The sequence below is a fragment of the Larimichthys crocea genome, chromosome XII (genome assembly GCF_000972845.2).
Source record: "Larimichthys crocea isolate SSNF chromosome XII, L_crocea_2.0, whole genome shotgun sequence".
NCBI classification, from domain to species: domain Eukaryota; kingdom Metazoa; phylum Chordata; class Actinopteri; family Sciaenidae; genus Larimichthys; species Larimichthys crocea.
The window spans coordinates 31221025-31237327 of NC_040022.1; the positions used below are offsets into that span (position 1 = coordinate 31221025).

Here is a 16303-nt window from a genome sequence, read left to right on the forward strand (position 1 = left end):
CCCCCTGCGCTGAGCCACGTCATCACAAACAAACATGGCGGCTCTGGTTCTCGGTGTGTTTCCGGTCATTTTAACGTTTTTAACGTTTCTGCACGCGGCGGGCTCTGACGTCACGTGGCCGGCCGTGACTCTGGCCGGTGTAACCGGGCTGCTGACGCTGTGTCTGTGGAGGGTACGGCGGCGGGACGCGGGGACAGACCGGCGGGTGTGTGTGCTCGTGCTGGGGGACATCGGCCGCAGTCCTCGGATGCAGTATCACGCGCTGTCCCTCAGCAGGCACCTGTATGACGTCACCTTCGTCGGGTTCTTAGGTGAGACTGTCGGTAACCTCACCTGTCGGTAAACTCACCTGTCGGTAACCTCACCTGTCGGTAAACTGCTTCCAAACAAACCTTCAGAGCACAGAGCACGTTTTATTTTGATGTTTTTGACAATAAATGTTTATCATTATTATTATTATTATTACTGTGAAACACAGTCACAGTCATTCAGTTCATGACAGTTCATGAGTGTGTGTACTGTATATAAATGAATATAATATATGAATGTATTTAAGTTTTAGACTTCATACATTTGTTCTATATCAATATATTTATTTGTTTCATCCTGAATCTGTTTAATGTCTGTGAATGTACACGTGTCTGAATATATTGCACAATATGAACATTTTTTTCTATATTAATGAAAAGAAGCACTGACATGAAGACGATGAACTGTGTGTTTCAGATAGCAAACCTCATCCGGACGTCCTGACTGAGGAGAAGATCACGATCGTCCCGGTAACAGAAGTGAGAGGCGTTCGAGGTAACCGCAAACACGACGTTCATTAAAACACGATGAAACCATGAATCGTGTTTCCTCAGAGACGTGATGATGATGTTTTTGTTTCAGTGGGACCAAAAATCGTCACGTACGTGTCGAAGGTGATCGCTCAGAGTCTGCAGCTTCTTCACGTGCTGCTGACGATGGAGTCGCAGTCTCACATCCTGATGCAGGTACAGATTACAGATTACAGATTACAGTGTGTCGCGTTGGTGGACCAACAGACAAAACTTCAACAACGTGACACTTTGTCTGTCTGTTCGTATCCCAGAATCCTCCTGGTCTGCCGAGCATCTCCGTGGCGTGGCTCGTTAGCGTCCTGCGTGGCAGCAGATTCGTCATCGACTGGCACAACTACGGCTACACCATCATGGCCCTGAGCCTCGGCCACAGACACCCGGTGGTCCGACTGGCAAAGTGGTGATTAATAATCAGGAGCTAACTTTGTCTGCGGCTGCTGATGTTTGACAAGAAATGTTTTATTAACTTTATGTTTCTTTCTAAACATGTTTCTGTTTTCAGGTACGAACACTTCTTCGGCCCTCTGGCTGCTCACAACCTGTGTGTGACCAACGCGATGAAGGACGACCTGCAGAAGAACTGGGGCATCGAGTATGATCTGCTTCACACTTTTCGTGTTATAAAACACCCGACAGTAAGACTGTGTGATCCAGCTTCCTGCCTGAGGTTAAAGCTGATCCAATCGTTGTTTGATGTCTGCAGGGCGACGACACTGTACGACAGACCGCCCTCCATCTTCAGAGAGACTCCGCTGAAGCTGCAGCACGAGCTCTTCATGAGACTGGCCAAAGCGTATCCTCACTTCCAGAGCGACGAGTGAGAGATTCATTTATTCAAACACATCATCGCGTGTTACGACACTTCAGCGGTTTCCTCTGATGTACACACTCTGTCTCGGCTGACCTGTTGTGTGTTTCCAGGTCGGAGGTGGAGGAAAATGTGGAGAAGGTGGAGAGGACAGTTTTCACACGTTGTGACCTCACTGATGACACGGTGACTTTGAGGGCGAAGCGACCGGCGCTGCTGCTCAGCAGCACGAGTTGGACAGGTGACATCATGAGACATGAACACACGAACATGACTGACTGAGTGTCTGTGAGATGATCCACCAATCAGCTGTGTGCTCTCTGTCCACAGAGGATGAAGACTTCTCCATCCTGCTGAAAGCTCTGGAAGGTACGACAGGTTTTAAACCTGCTGTCTCACACACACACACACACAGTCACATCAGATGTTTATGTCTGACGTCTGTTTGTCTGTCTGCTCTCATCAGAGTACGAAGGTTTCATTAAAGGAGGAGCTTCGTTACCGTCGTTACTCTGCGTCATCACAGGTAACTTTCAAATGTCAAACAGGTTTCAGTGTGTGTGTGTGTGTGTGTGTGTGTGTGTGTGTGTGTGTGATGGTCTCTCATATATTTGTGTGTTTATGTGTGTGTGCAGGTAAAGGTCCTCAGAAGGAACACTACAGGAAGCTGATCGACTCTCTGCGTTTCGAACACGTGAAGATCTGCACTCCGTGGCTCGAGGCTGAAGACTATCCCGTTTTATTGGGTGAGCTTACACGATAACTTCCTGTGTTCAGAGCTGAAGCACTGTGCTTAAACTGAAGGTTCTTCTTCTCGTCACGTGATTACAGAAAAACGTTTCTTCCTCTTGTGGTGTCAGACTAAAGACAAAGTCAGAACCATTACGTCTGACCTGAGATCAGATGTTAAAGGTCTCAGCAGCTTAGTGAACTTGTCTGTCTGTGTTTGTCTCGTCAGGATCAGCTGATCTCGGCGTTTGTCTCCACAAGTCGTCGAGCGGTTTGGATCTGCCCATGAAGGTGGTGGACATGTTTGGCTGCTGTCTGCCCGTCTGCGCCATCCACTTCAACTGGTGAGCTCTGTCCAGGGCGGAAAGAGAGAGCTCTGATGTAGACTTAATACTCTGAACATGACCTGACCTCAGAAGATTAAATTAATCTGAAGTGTGTGTTCTTCAGTTTACATGAGCTGGTGAAGCACGAGGAGAACGGACTGATCTTCAGAGACTCTCAGGAGCTCGCCGAGCAGCTCCAGGTGAGACACAGTAACAAGGAAAGCTTTCAGTGACTGGAAGTCTCTTTAAAATGACCTGATGTGGACTGGTGTTTTCAGTCTCTCCTGTCAGAGTTTCCAGCTTCAGACGGCAGACTGGGTCAGTTCAGGAGGAACCTCCGCACCAGCAGAGGGCAGCGCTGGGACGACAACTGGGACCAGAACGTCCTGCCTCTGATCACCGCTCCCTGATGGACACCACAGACGAACCTTCAAAGATTTTCAGACTAAAGTTCATCACTTGACTCAAATAACAGAAATTCTTAAAGGGACAGTTTGTGTTGTTTGATTTACTGATCCACAGTCAGTTAGTAGCAGACAGGACCAGCATGAAGCGAAACCATGTCCTGCTGTGGACGGACGGAGGCAACACATGAAAACATGGACATCAGTCTGACTGTCTGATGATGATGGAGAGTATTTTCACTTTGTGTCAGGAAACTGGAGCTGTTACATCGTGCCAGACTTCATTTACAAAAATCTAATTTTGCCTCACAGAACAAAGAAGTTGCTGTTTTGCTGCTTCCCCACGTTGACTCTGAAGGTGACTCAGCATCATTTAATGAAACAGACAGACCAGGTGGACTTCTCTAAACGCTCCACCTGTACAGACCAGGTGGACTTCTCTAAACGCTCCACCTGTACAGACCAGGTGGACTTCTCTAAACGCTCCACCTGTACTTCACTTTTCTTTCCAGCTGTTCAGAGAACTTCGATGTACGAAGGACACCTTGATACTCTGATGTACATTTGTAAATAAAATCTTTATTGTTCTCCAGCTGTGTCACGTGTACAGCTCAATCATTTCGATGGCGGAGCCTCTGCTGTATGGAAACACGTGGCTGACGGGTCCCGTGATCACTCGATGGCTGATTCCTGCTTTCTCTGTTGAAACAAAACGTTCAGTCAGTTCACAGAGGAAAGAAAACCGCCTCGTCCATAAAGATGAGACCGAGTCAGTGTCGGCTCACCGAGCTGCTGCTTGAAGCCGCTGTAGGTCTCCTGGTTCCTGATGGTGGAGCAGATGAGGACCTCAGGGAGGACTTGAGCAGACTTCAGGATCCGGGACAGAAGCTTCACCAGACTTCCTACGATGTCGGGGTCGTACACCACATCTGCAACACACGGGGAGGAAAGCAGAGGTGGTACAGCGCAGATCTGAGTAAATCTCTTTACTTCACTACGTTCACAAGAAAAACAAGTGTCTCATTTGAATAAACCCGATCAATAATCAATACAAACATTAATCAAACCAATAACTAACTTTCAGACAACCTTACCATACTAATACAAAATAAACTGCAGCATCAATATAACACACACAGACACATTATGGATTCAACAACGTTATTTTAATGTTAGAACAACGTTGTTTTAGTGTTACTGAGCGCACCGACCAAACCGACACACACACACACACACACGCACGCACACACACACGCACGCACACACACACACACACACGGAGGGTTAACAGTGTTCAGGGTCGGTCTTTAATTCGGCGTATTATCATTATCATCATTATTATTTATTATTATTTATTTATCATTATTATCATTTATATCGGCCTATGCTAACCGTGTAGCTAACAAACTAGCGTTGCTGGGCAACCGTGCAAACCGCACAAGCGACAACGTGCGCATGCGCGAACTTCAAAGGCTTCAACATATGACGTCACGCGTGGCCGTGTGCACAAGCAGCTCAACCTGCCTGCTGTGATCACAGAGAACACCTGACAGGTGTTCAACACCCAACACAAGGTACACAGTTTGTACGGCAGCCTGTGAGAACGCGAACCCACAATGAACCAGCCTCAGTCAAACATGAACCAGCCTCAGTCAAACATGAACAGTCCCACCGTCCTCAGCCGTAACGCTCTCCATACCACGGTCAACAGACACATCGACAGGCTCTCTGCAGCACAGTGGTCCATGCTGGCTGCAGGGACATGGGACTCAGACACAGAGGCAATACTGGCAGACATGCTGATGGAAGTCATTCACAAACTCTCCAGGTGCATCATCAAAACCACCATGAGTAAGGAAACTAGTACTGGATCTGGAACTATCTGTGAGGATGATGTTAACACAGCTTTAGAGAATCTCTGTGCCCAGCTCCCTGGTACTCTTGCCAGCGCTCTTCACGTCACACCCGACAACTGTGAGAGTGCAGAACCGTTGAAAAGAATGGTGCAGGATGAAGTTTCACAGAAAGTCAAATCTGTTTTGTCGATGTCCACAGCCAGCATCATCAGTGGCTCCAGGTGCAGCATGCAGTCTCTGAGCCGCATGGCACATCACGCCGCCACGTGTCTTAAAGAATATTTGGCTAGAGTAAACCCCAAGTCTCTGAAACTGTTCTGCACACTAAAGGCCAGTGAAGAGGAACTAATATCGATAATGTCTGACGATGAGACCGACACAAGTGACGACGAGACCGACACAAGTGACGATGAGACCGACACAGAAACTGAAACCAGTGAAACTACTGAAACTACTGAAACCAGTGAAACTACTGAAACCAGTGAAACTACTGAAACTACTGAAACCAGTGAAACTACTGAAACTACTGAAACTACTGAAACTACTGAAACTACTGAAACTACTGAAACTACTGAAACTACTGAAACTACTGAAACTACTGAAACTACTGAAACTACTGAAACTACTGAAACTACTGAAACTACTGAAACTACTGAAACTACTGAAACTACTGAAACTACTGAAACTACTGAAACTACTGAAACTACTGAAACTACTGAAACCAGTGAAACTACTGAAACTACTGAAACTACTGAAACCAGTGAAACTACTGAAACTACTGAAACCAGTGAAACTACTGAAACTACTGAAACCAGTGAAACTACTGAAACTACTGAAACCAGTGAAACTACTGAAACTACTGAAACTACTGAAACTACTGAAACCAGTGAAACTACTGAAACTACTGAAACCAGTGAAACTACTGAAACTACTGAAACCAGTGAAACTACTGAAACTACTGAAACTACTGAAACCAGTGAAACTACTGAAACTACTGAAACCAGTGAAACTACTGAAACTACTGAAACTACTGAAACCAGTGAAACTACTGAAACTACTGAAACCAGTGAAACTACTGAAACTACTGAAACCAGTGAAACTACTGAAACTACTGAAACCAGTGAAACTACTGAAACTACTGAAACTACTGAAACTACTGAAACTACTGAAACTACTGAAACCAGTGAAACTACTGAAACTACTGAAACCAGTGAAACTACTGAAACTACTGAAACAGACAGCTCTGGCCTTTCCACTGCTTCTCACTCACCAACACCTTGTTGCAGTCAGCTGTTTTCAGTTGGCAGAAAACAGGTTGTGATAAAAAGTGTGTTAAATACAAAGACGCCTGAAGACGACGACGACTCTGATGAAGCTTTTGAAAACACCAAACGAGGATTAGTTCCAGAGTCTCAAAGGACCAGAACAGCGCCCTGGAGTCGCAAGGTGTCTCCCATCACAAATGATGTTGAAGGCTCCTTTCTGCATGAGAATCCTGCATCAAACACTGCATCCATTAAAGACATGAAGAAGTTTTCAATGGAGCTAGCTGACAAAATCTTCAAAGGTCTGTTTGCTAGAAATAAGTCTAAAATCCATCCAGCTTCAATGGCAAGAATTCAATCTGCCCCTGCTGGTGTACGAGCTACTCGGCACAGAGATCTTTTATCTGTGACTCCAACAGAGGAAATAAACATCTCTGTGCCGTGTTCCCCCAAGGAGGAGGAGGAGGAGGAAGAGGAAGAGGAAGAGGAGGAGGAGGAGGAGGGGGAGGAAGAGGAAGAGGAAGAGGAGAAGGAGGAGGTGGTAGAGATAGTGGTGGAGGACATAGAGGACATGGAGGTCATTTCGCTTGACACTTCAGACGACGTTTTGGACGACGTGAAGTCGATGCACTGTGTCAATAGTCTGATTTTATACAAACGCAAATTCACGAAGACTTCAGAGGATAGTGATGACTTTTACATGATCACTCCAGAATCCTCTTTTGATTCATGGCCTAGTACCAGTTCGGATTGCCCATCTCCTACAACGGCAAGGTTGGCCGTGAACATCACCACTGCTCTGTTCACGAAGATCGCCAGAAAAGCCCCTCAGGAGGTCAGCCAGCGCCTTCAGGAGATGGATGTCAATGCCATCATCAAGCGTCTATCCGACAAGGTCATGAGTGAGATCGAGATCCCTCGCTCTGCAGAGACCTTCATGAAAAAACTCAAAAAGGCCGTGGTTGATAGCCTTGACAAGGAAGTTTGCCCGAAGAAACACCTACTGCGGGCTGCACTCGCAGACGAAACAGCTTTTGGGGATGCTATTGTAAAGTATCTGAAGATCCATCTGGATGCCATGCTCAACCCACCACCGAAGAGCAAAGCTGACAGATTCTTTTCAGCAGTGGGAAACGCTGTACTCAAAACATTCAACTGGTGCTGCATCACGCCCTCTGATGACTAAACTACCATCTCCACCTTTTCCTCTGCCCCCCCCTGGCTTCTTTTAACAACTTGAAGCACAACGCATTCATCTTTAGGGAAACTGTCGGGTTTTCTCCGGGCACTCCGGTTCACCCACAACTCCAAACAAACAAAAAAAAAATGTTCCTTTGAGATGAATGCCATCAACCTTTCTCACAGCGGGCTTTGACACAGCATGTGATGTGTTCCTATTAGGTGTGTGTCAGTAAGCTGCATGAAGTCCGCTGTGAGTGCGGTCAAGGGCCACACAACATCTTGGCCTCACAGCGATGGTCCAGGTTGGATTCCCAGCCTTGATCTTGGCTCTGGGTTTTCTCCGGGTGCTCCGGTTCCCCCAAAAAAACATAACATCAAAATAATAAAAAAACAAAAAACAAAACACCAACTCTTCTTGAATCATTAAAAAATATATAATAAACAAACAAAAAATACTATAGTGTACGATGATCCCTGAAGACAGATGCTGCTAATAAATAAAAATAGTTTTATTAATATTAAACAGTATTACTTCAGACCGGGTAATTTGATAACAGCACTGAGACTTTAACTACATGCATCACTCCACTTTACAGGTGTTCTAATATTAACATTACATTAAGGTTACATTAATGTTTGTCATCTTACATGGTAACAGATGAAAACATTTCTACAAGCTGTTAGAAACTGAACAGCTGATCATAAACCTGATCAGTAATCAATACACAACCCTTATCAAACCAATAACTAACATTCAGACGACATCAGACAATCTTATCAGACTCTTACAGTTACCTAGTGTTGGGCCACAAACAGTGTCTTGTTTAGGGCCACTAAAATCCTGTCCAGCCCTGAAACTGTGAATGTATTGTCCTGTTAGCGACAGAAACTAAGCTGTTGATCATTTGAAGGTACTGACCTGCAGCGATGATGGTGTCAGCCCCGATCCTCTTTAACTGTTCCTCTGTTGCAGCCGTCCAGTCCATCTCCTCCACGCTGACCGCAGGAGACGTCTGGTCCGTCAGACCGTTCAGCTGGATGTTGTTTCTGAGTTTCTGCAGGACGCTGGGGTGACAGTCACTGAAGACAAATCTGTTCAGTCTGCAGGAGCGACAGATCGTGACGCCGGTCAGCCCGACACCGCTGCCGAGCTCCAGAACCGTCCTGCCGACAGGTGGAGGGTTAAAAAGTGTGTTCATGAGTGTGACAGAAATCTGTAAACCAAGTAAAGTTAAGAGACGCAGTCATAAAAAAAAAGGTTTTTCTCCCATAACTGAAGTTTGGTTTGAAGGCTTGGATACCTGCCGGTGAAGGTGTGCCGGTGGTCCAGAGCCCACTCTGCCAGGTAGAGAGCAGCCTCCCAGGTCACCAGGCCGGTCGTCCCCTCTGAGATCTGAGCTACGTTCTCCAACAGGCTGACAGCATCACCACCGGGCTGCAGGACCAGAAGCAACACCAAGATGTTACTGCATACACATCAGAGGGAAAAGCAGCAGATATACTGTGTATAAAATCTGATCCAGTTTCACCAAAATCACTGAATAAAGTTCTAAAGTTGTGCTTTTGCACAGTAATCATAGACGACTGTAGCAGCCCTCACAATCCCTCGTAGACTGGATCAAACAGGAAGTACCAGTATGTAGCTCTTGTAGCACTCAGTCGTGTCTGCGGCTCCAACCACCTCAGCCAGAGCGTCGTACAGCTCGTCCAGAGGGTCGCAGCCTGCTGCCTCCTGCTGCAGAGACACAGCAGGATGTCAGATTAATGCTCACATGCCAGCGTCAGCATGTCAGCACAGGTTAAAGGAATAATTTGACCGACCCGTTTAATGAGCTCAGACAGGAACAACCTCCTGAATCTCACTGATGGAGGAAACTCCCGGCACAGAGGGTGAAGACACGTCTGAAAAACATGAAACAGAGATTTTTATTGATAATTCACAACAACGTCTCACGAATGTAAGCCCATGAAAGTTTGAGTGTGTGAGCTCACTCACCTGTTTTAAAATGTCAGAAATCAAGTCTGAGGATTTGTTGCTCTCAAGTTCGTTTTCTAGAAACTGAAAACAGATTCAAACCTGTGAACTCTGAATAACTGAACAGAAAATATTTTGGAGGTTTGTTTGGATGGAGTGTGGTGAAGCTGTCAGCTGACTGAAGGTGGAGGTTTGTTTGGATGGAGTGTGGTGAAGCTGTCAGCTGACTGTCACTTTGACTCACCGTCCACGGAAATGTCACCAGGCGACTCATGGCGAAAAAAGAAACCTGAAAGTTCCGCAAAACTTCCGAATTATTGAATGTTTCCATGTGTGCAGCCGGATTCAGCTGCACATGATCCATCCTCAACGTGTCTTTGTTTTCTTCCTGCTTACCCACAAACCATCGCGGTCATTTCCCCCACTGGGTTGATGGGTAGTGTAGTTTTTACAAGACAAAATACACTTTAAATCTACAAGAAAGAGAACAAACAATATTTACACATAAATATATAGACATTACATGTTAGATTATAGATAATAAATCTAAAATATATCATCTACATTTTTATACTTAAAGGATGAACCTTTAAATATTTAAATTAATAGTAAAAAAGTAATGAGAGCGATTTTAAAATCTGTGAAACATTTTAAAGTTTCTAAACTGTTGTAATATTTTGATCCTGCTGCAGGTTTCCCGCTCTTTTCTCGCTGTGTCACTGCAGGACGAGATAAAAGTCTTTACAGTTGGGCCAACTCCTCATTCACAAGTTCACAACACACACACACCACTGGACTTTACTGGTGAGTAACATTTATTATTGTAGTTTTTATTATTATATATCATTAATTATCAGAAATATTATTAATAATGATGATCATTGTTAGTAACAGTAAAATATTACTGGGTTATTATAATATTATTCACCCAGTTTGGACATGAAATAATGCCAAAGTTCCAAAATATACAAATATTAATTTATAATTTCTCATTAGTGTCGTCACTGCTGTAAAACATACGTAACAATAAATAATATAGATATAGATACTGTTCAATGGTGCCAGCAGAAAAGAGTTTATGTATAAATATATTTATAGACTCTCTGACGTGTCAGCGCCGATCTGTTTTAATCATGTATAAACATAAAAAAAGTTAAACATATATTTTGATATTTATACTGTGGACCTGTGATCAGCTGTTTCTTAGTGACGTAATTTAATTTAATTTGTTTTATTTTTAAAAGACTTCACCGGAAGTTGTTTTCTATCGTCACACTGGTGGATGACACTGTTATCGCTGCAGCTGCTTCCTGAAGTTCATTATTAGTTTGACACACTGATAAATAAATATCATAAACTTTGTCTGTAAGAACATTTTAAACAGTTTAAACAGTTTAAACAGAGATCAGTCACCTGACCCCGTCACACCTGCAAAGTCCAAACTGTTCCAGAAAGACCAAACTGATACGACTTTTTATTCAAATACTTTTGAAAATCCAAGATGATTTTAATAATTATTTTTGTGACGGTCTATTTTTATTTTTCTGCTTAAATCGTGAAAGTTTAGATAAAAAGAAACACACGTTGTTTGTTTCTCTCCGGAGCTTTTTAGACACTGCACTGTCAACAAACAAAATGGCGCGCTGTCCTCTGGGCTGAAGCTTCGTTAAATCAGGTAAAAACATAAAATACAGAAATAAAAACATTAAACACATTTATCATAAAACACAGAAATAAAAACATGTTTATCTGACGTCTGTGCCGCAGACACAGTCTCGCGTCTCTGTCGTGTAACGCAGCTTCGTGTGATTCGTTACATTTTATTTTAACTCGTAATAAACGAATGAATCGTCGCAGCTGTCACAAACGTTCAGTAAATCTTTAATTTAGTTTAAAGTTTAATCTTTAATCACCGCGTCTGCTAGCAGCTGCAGCTAACAGCTAACCTGCTTCCTCAGCCTGCTGTCGCTCTGTGTACTCTAATTACTTTTATTCGTGTAACGCACGTTAGTTCCGTGCGTTAAGTAATCAGTAACTTCGTTAAAAAAGTAATCCGCTGCTTTAAGAAGTTCAACACGTGGAGTCTCGTTCTTCCTCCTCAGAGAAATGGACTGAAAATCCTCTGCTACGTTTTAATCTCTTCTGATCCGCGCCCGGTGTGAGTGCTCTCATTGACTAGACTGGATTCTAAATGCTACGGTGACCGCGGCGGTACCGTTCCGCTTCCGTTCCGCGTCTGGTGTGAGTTGGCCTTTAGAGTGACTGTAACTGTTAGAGTGACTGTAACTGTTAGAGTAACTGTAACTGTTAGAGTAACTGTTAGAGTGACTGTAACTGTTAGAGTGACTGTAACTATTAGAGCGACTGTAACTGTTAGAGTGACTGTAACTATTAGAGTCACTGTAACTGTTAGAGTCACTGTAACTGTTAGAGTGACTGTAACTGTTAGAGTAACTGTAACTGTCAGAGTGACTGTAACTGTTAGAGTCACTGTAACTGTTAGAGTAACTGTAACTATTAGAGCGACTGTACTGCATTCAGGACTCACCTCTGCTCTGACTGATCCAAAAATAATGAGTTAATAAAACTATGTGTCACGTTGCTGACGGTCTTTCCTGTTGTTGTCAGTCTGGTTGGGTGACTGACGTTCTTCATTTAAAGCAGGCTGTGTGTGTGTCAGTTAGTGCAGCATGTGCGAGGCTGCAAAAAGCTTTTATTTTTGGTAACGCATGAGTACTCTCACGCGTTACTTTGATTCATAGGTAACGCTGTAACGTAATGGATTACTTTTAATTGGTGGTGACGTTGTAACCTAATTAACTACTTTCCAAGTAACTACAGCCAACACTGGTCACGGACATCAATGACCAGCATGCCTCGGGGCTTTACATGTTGCCACAACATTTCAAACTCGATATGTGAAGGACAAACACACACACACACACACCCACACACACAGCGAGGTCACCCGGCTCACACACGTCCTGTTAGTTACATCAGGAAATGTGACTGTTTGTTACAGCTGCACTTCACTCTTCAGTTTGTCACAGATCAGGTAGGAATTCATTCATTTATTTATTTATTTATTTACCTGTACTTTATGAAGCTTTTGTAGTTGAGACAGACTCAAACTAACGTCACATCATCCTGATTTCTATAGTTTCTTCAGTCAAAATGAAAATTAAGTTAGAAAAATGATCATTCACTAATATATGTCAGAATATTCACAACTAAACGATGTGTTACTTCAGTCTTTGTGTGCAGGTCAGAGATTGAACCGCCATGTCGTAAATGGACCGTACTTTATCTCCTTTCTATTCTTCCGACCACTCAAAGTGTTTGTACACAACATGTCTCATTCACACTCATTCACACAACGTTGGTGCAGCCTTCAGGAGTTCTTTGGGGTTCAGTATGTCGCCCAATGCTTCCTGTCTGTTTGTAGAGAAATCAGTGAGACCTGGACTAACTGAATAATTTCTCACCAGGTCGCCCCTCACTGAGTCCAGCAGAGATCACCTGAAGTCACCTGACCAGAGCTGCTGGTGGCTGATCGCTGAGCTGACGTCATGGTGCTGAAGATCTACTTCCCGCAGTGCTGTAACCGGGCGGACAGCGGACTGATGGTCGGCCGCTGGATCGCTGGCCACGACTCGGCTGTGGTGTTGGCAGTCATCCACTACCCGTTCATCCCCGGTCAGGTCAAACGGTACATCCAACAGGTGAGTGCAACGCCGGACAGACCTCTCTCATCTTAAACTTAGCCCATCATGTATTGTTGATATTTGAGTGTCTTTCTGAAAGTTACATAGATTCTTTATTGGACTCTCCTCCTCCTTCACTGCACTCCTCCTCATCTTTTTCACTCAGATACAGGCCCAGAGTGGGGTGGAGCTGTCGGTGCTGGGCTCATGGAGTTTACCCAAAGAGGGTCAGGAGGGCATGGAGAGCTTCCTCAGAGACCTCAGCACCATCTTCCCCCAGGAACGCTGGCTCCAGATCAACCGCGAGTTTGGCAAGACCGGCTTCACCTGTGAGGTCCTCACCCAGGATCAGAGTAAGACGCTCAGCCTGAAAGGTTTAGGACAGACATCTCATCACCAGGTTCAGTTTATGTCCCGTTGCTGAGGCTTCTCCAACTTGGAGGAATCAATTTAACTGATCACTTTGATTTGAAATATTAACCAATTACTCCCTCGTGAATATTTAATAAACCTCAGGAGGACTCTCTGTCCATGGTTTTAATAAAGAAAGCCGTCAGGAGCTGATGATAAATTAAACTTTGTTCTGATCAGATGGAGGAACCACTCAGCAGGAGGCTAAGAAGAAGAAGAAGATGGTTGAGGAGGGTGATGGAGAAGCTGTAGGTGATGGAGAAGAGGAGGGTGAAGAGGAGAAGGTGATCTTCGTCCACTACGAGCAGAAGAAGGTGATGTTGTCGCAGCTTCACCCAATCGAAAACGGAGTTCCCGACCCCAAAGCTGATCCACCGTCTGAACTGAGACAGGTACGAGTTTCTGTTTGCTGATTTTTATTGTTTAAGTAACGCCGATATAAATCAGGGTGTCGTCGTCACGTGCTAACATGACTCTGCTCCCCTCTGGTCCAGATGTTCCGGATGGTGGCCAACAGTCAACCTCTGTTCTTCTTGGACAAATACGACGACGGGCCGCTGAAGACGACACACTGGCAGTCTGAAGGTCGAGAGGGCAGCATCATCGTGGAGCTCCTCAAACAGGCCTCAGCACCGCTCTGTCTGCTCATCAGCTGGCTGCTCTCCATCTGGACCTGCTTCTGTAACATCCGGTGAGAAAGGAGGACGTTTTATCCTGACTTCTCAGTTTTACAGCAGATATTTAATTTAACTGTCTCATGCACTGTACGGCAGCACACCTCCATAAAAACACTCTTCATTATTTTCATGATTATTTTCTGTCTCCAGAATCTTCAGTCTTTACCCGCTGCGCTTCCTGTCCACTAAACTGTCCACGTGTATCCAGCTCAGCTACAGAACTGAACACATGAGGACGCTCAGCTCGGCCAAACCGGCCGCCGGACACACACAGTTCATGAGGTGACTGTTTGTTAAAGCATGTTACACCATCTGTGTGGAGGAGGATCCGTCTCTCGGGATAAACACAATGAATTACAGTAGACGATGTCAGACGACATCAAATACATAAAATAGCCTGTCCAAAGATATTTATTAATGTCTGACTCTGGAAAAACTGTCAAATTTCCTCTTTAACTCAGTCACAGTTTTGATTTTCATGAAGACGCTCGCCTCCCACTTTGAAAACATCTGTCTGTGTTGATTCTAAATGATCCAGGACAAAGGCAACATGAATCTAAATCAAAAACTCTACAGTTCATATTAAATTCAGGATGACTTATGACAGCACTGTGACTTTTCTGACGTTTTATTTATCTATATTGTTGTTTCATATTATTTTAATCAATTCATATTTGAGGTGTCTAACCGTCTGTCTGTGTCTCTGTCTGTCTATAGGAAGGCCAACATCCTGGTGTCGCTCCTGGTGGACGTTGCTCTTGGCTTGTTGCTCATGTCGTGGCTCTACAGAGACAACCACATCACCATGTTGGCCAACGCTCTGGTGCCTGCAGCTGACGTAAGTTACAGCTCAGATTCACGATATTTGAATGTTTGTCTGTGTTTATGGCTGTCAGTCGTCTGCATGATGAAGAATAATACGCACACAGTCGACTGACGGCTGGACAAACTGCTGAACTCAAAATTAAATTCTGGCTCTTCCTCAGCACATCGCTAAAGAGCTGGACGAGCTGTTGCAGTGGCTGATGGGAGCTCCAGCGGGGCTTAAGATGAACCGGGCCTTGGACCAGGTTCTGGGCCGCTTCTTCCTCTACCACATTCACCTCTGGATCAGTATGTCACAGCAGAAACACATTCAGGGCTTCATACAGTACTCTTTATAGTTTATACCTGTCACACTTTCACCTCCACCTACGATGTCTCCGTCCAGGCTACATCCACCTGATGTCTCCCTTCATTGAGGGGATCTTGTGGTACGGAGGCCTGTCCGCCTGCCTCGGCCTGACCTTCGCCCTCTCGCTGCTCTCCGACATGGTCGCCCTGCTCACCTTCCACATCTACTGCTTCTACGTGTACGGAGCCAGGTGAGACCTCAGCACATTCAGATGACTGAAACCTTCCTGCAGGGGGCGCATGTTTCCAACCTTTGTCTCCATCTGTTGCTGCACACACATTTTAATTAACACTTTCTTATTAAGCCGTTCATTAGAGGCCTGTTTAACCTCTGAATGGCACTGTGGGGGTTGAGTTGAGGTGAGAGCACAAACTGTGATCATGAGCGTGCATGAGGTTTTCCAAAATGGAACATGATCATCCTCTCAGGTTTCAGTCTGCTCTTAGATTTCTATATTTTCCTGCGTGGACATTTTTCCTCGATGAGCTGTTCGACAAAAACACGAGGGAGCATTTACAGAGGACGATGAACTGATGAACTGAGTGGTTGTTGAGATATTTTGATCTGGAGATTGATGGAAGGACAGACTGACCCACTTTATTGCTTAAAATCTGAAATTATTCTGCTCACTGAGAAACTGAAAAAACAGACTGTGTTTATGAAATGAAGCAAAGAAAAATCAGATTTCTGCAGCAGCACAGACTAAAATAGAGTCACACAGACATTAAAAGTAGTTGTGTGTGTTATTCTAACTGGCCCGACGACACGTTATGTATTTTAAAAAGGCATTGTCATGTTTGTTACTTCATGTAAGTTTGCACAAACAGTCACGACTCGCAGTTTAATTTCCCTCTGACTCGTTGTGATGCCGTCTCACAGAGCCGCTGTCATGGGCGAGGTTGCGTTTTAATCTGGCAGCTCAAACAGATCAAATATATTTAATCTATGTG

At 44.5% G+C, this 16303-nt stretch overlaps 4 protein-coding genes across 4 annotated transcripts in view; 3 read left to right on the forward strand and 1 right to left on the reverse strand.

The window, feature by feature from the left end:
• Nucleotides 1–3701, forward strand: alg1 (ALG1 chitobiosyldiphosphodolichol beta-mannosyltransferase). The gene is made up of 13 exons (XM_019261524.2): nucleotides 1–311; nucleotides 727–804; nucleotides 892–995; nucleotides 1094–1242; nucleotides 1345–1434; nucleotides 1546–1659; nucleotides 1764–1891; nucleotides 1981–2019; nucleotides 2117–2176; nucleotides 2286–2396; nucleotides 2609–2723; nucleotides 2830–2905; nucleotides 2984–3701. The coding sequence occupies exons 1-13, from the start codon at nucleotides 35–37 to the stop codon at nucleotides 3113–3115; spliced, it is 1473 nt and encodes a 490-aa protein (XP_019117069.1). The 5' UTR covers nucleotides 1–34; the 3' UTR covers nucleotides 3116–3701.
• On the reverse strand, nucleotides 3669–9901 carry eef2kmt (eukaryotic elongation factor 2 lysine methyltransferase). Its single transcript, XM_010736445.3, has 8 exons — nucleotides 9632–9901; nucleotides 9409–9471; nucleotides 9234–9314; nucleotides 9046–9147; nucleotides 8714–8847; nucleotides 8332–8576; nucleotides 3895–4038; nucleotides 3669–3808 (listed from the first exon to the last, which is right to left on the reverse strand). Exons 1-8 carry the CDS (start codon nucleotides 9749–9751, stop codon nucleotides 3708–3710), a joined length of 990 nt encoding a protein of 329 aa, XP_010734747.3. The 5' UTR covers nucleotides 9752–9901; the 3' UTR covers nucleotides 3669–3707.
• Nucleotides 6101–16303, forward strand: part of LOC109139097 (cyclin-dependent kinase 11B) — a 25794-nt gene continuing 15591 nt past the window's right edge. The window contains exon 1 of the mRNA XM_027284940.1: nucleotides 6101–7655. Within this exon, the coding sequence (XP_027140741.1) occupies nucleotides 6490–7416 (927 nt within the window). The 5' untranslated portion in view covers nucleotides 6101–6489 and the 3' untranslated portion in view covers nucleotides 7417–7655. The remainder of the gene's footprint in view (nucleotides 7656–16303) is intronic.
• Nucleotides 10967–16303, forward strand: part of pigq (phosphatidylinositol glycan anchor biosynthesis, class Q) — a 10458-nt gene continuing 5121 nt past the window's right edge. Inside the window, exons 1-9 of the mRNA XM_010736443.3 lie at nucleotides 10967–11062; nucleotides 12876–13109; nucleotides 13258–13444; nucleotides 13683–13894; nucleotides 13997–14193; nucleotides 14330–14461; nucleotides 14897–15017; nucleotides 15166–15292; nucleotides 15390–15543. Coding sequence (XP_010734745.3) covers nucleotides 12957–13109; nucleotides 13258–13444; nucleotides 13683–13894; nucleotides 13997–14193; nucleotides 14330–14461; nucleotides 14897–15017; nucleotides 15166–15292; nucleotides 15390–15543 — 1283 coding nt within the window. The 5' untranslated portion in view covers nucleotides 10967–11062; nucleotides 12876–12956. The remainder of the gene's footprint in view (nucleotides 11063–12875; nucleotides 13110–13257; nucleotides 13445–13682; nucleotides 13895–13996; nucleotides 14194–14329; nucleotides 14462–14896; nucleotides 15018–15165; nucleotides 15293–15389; nucleotides 15544–16303) is intronic.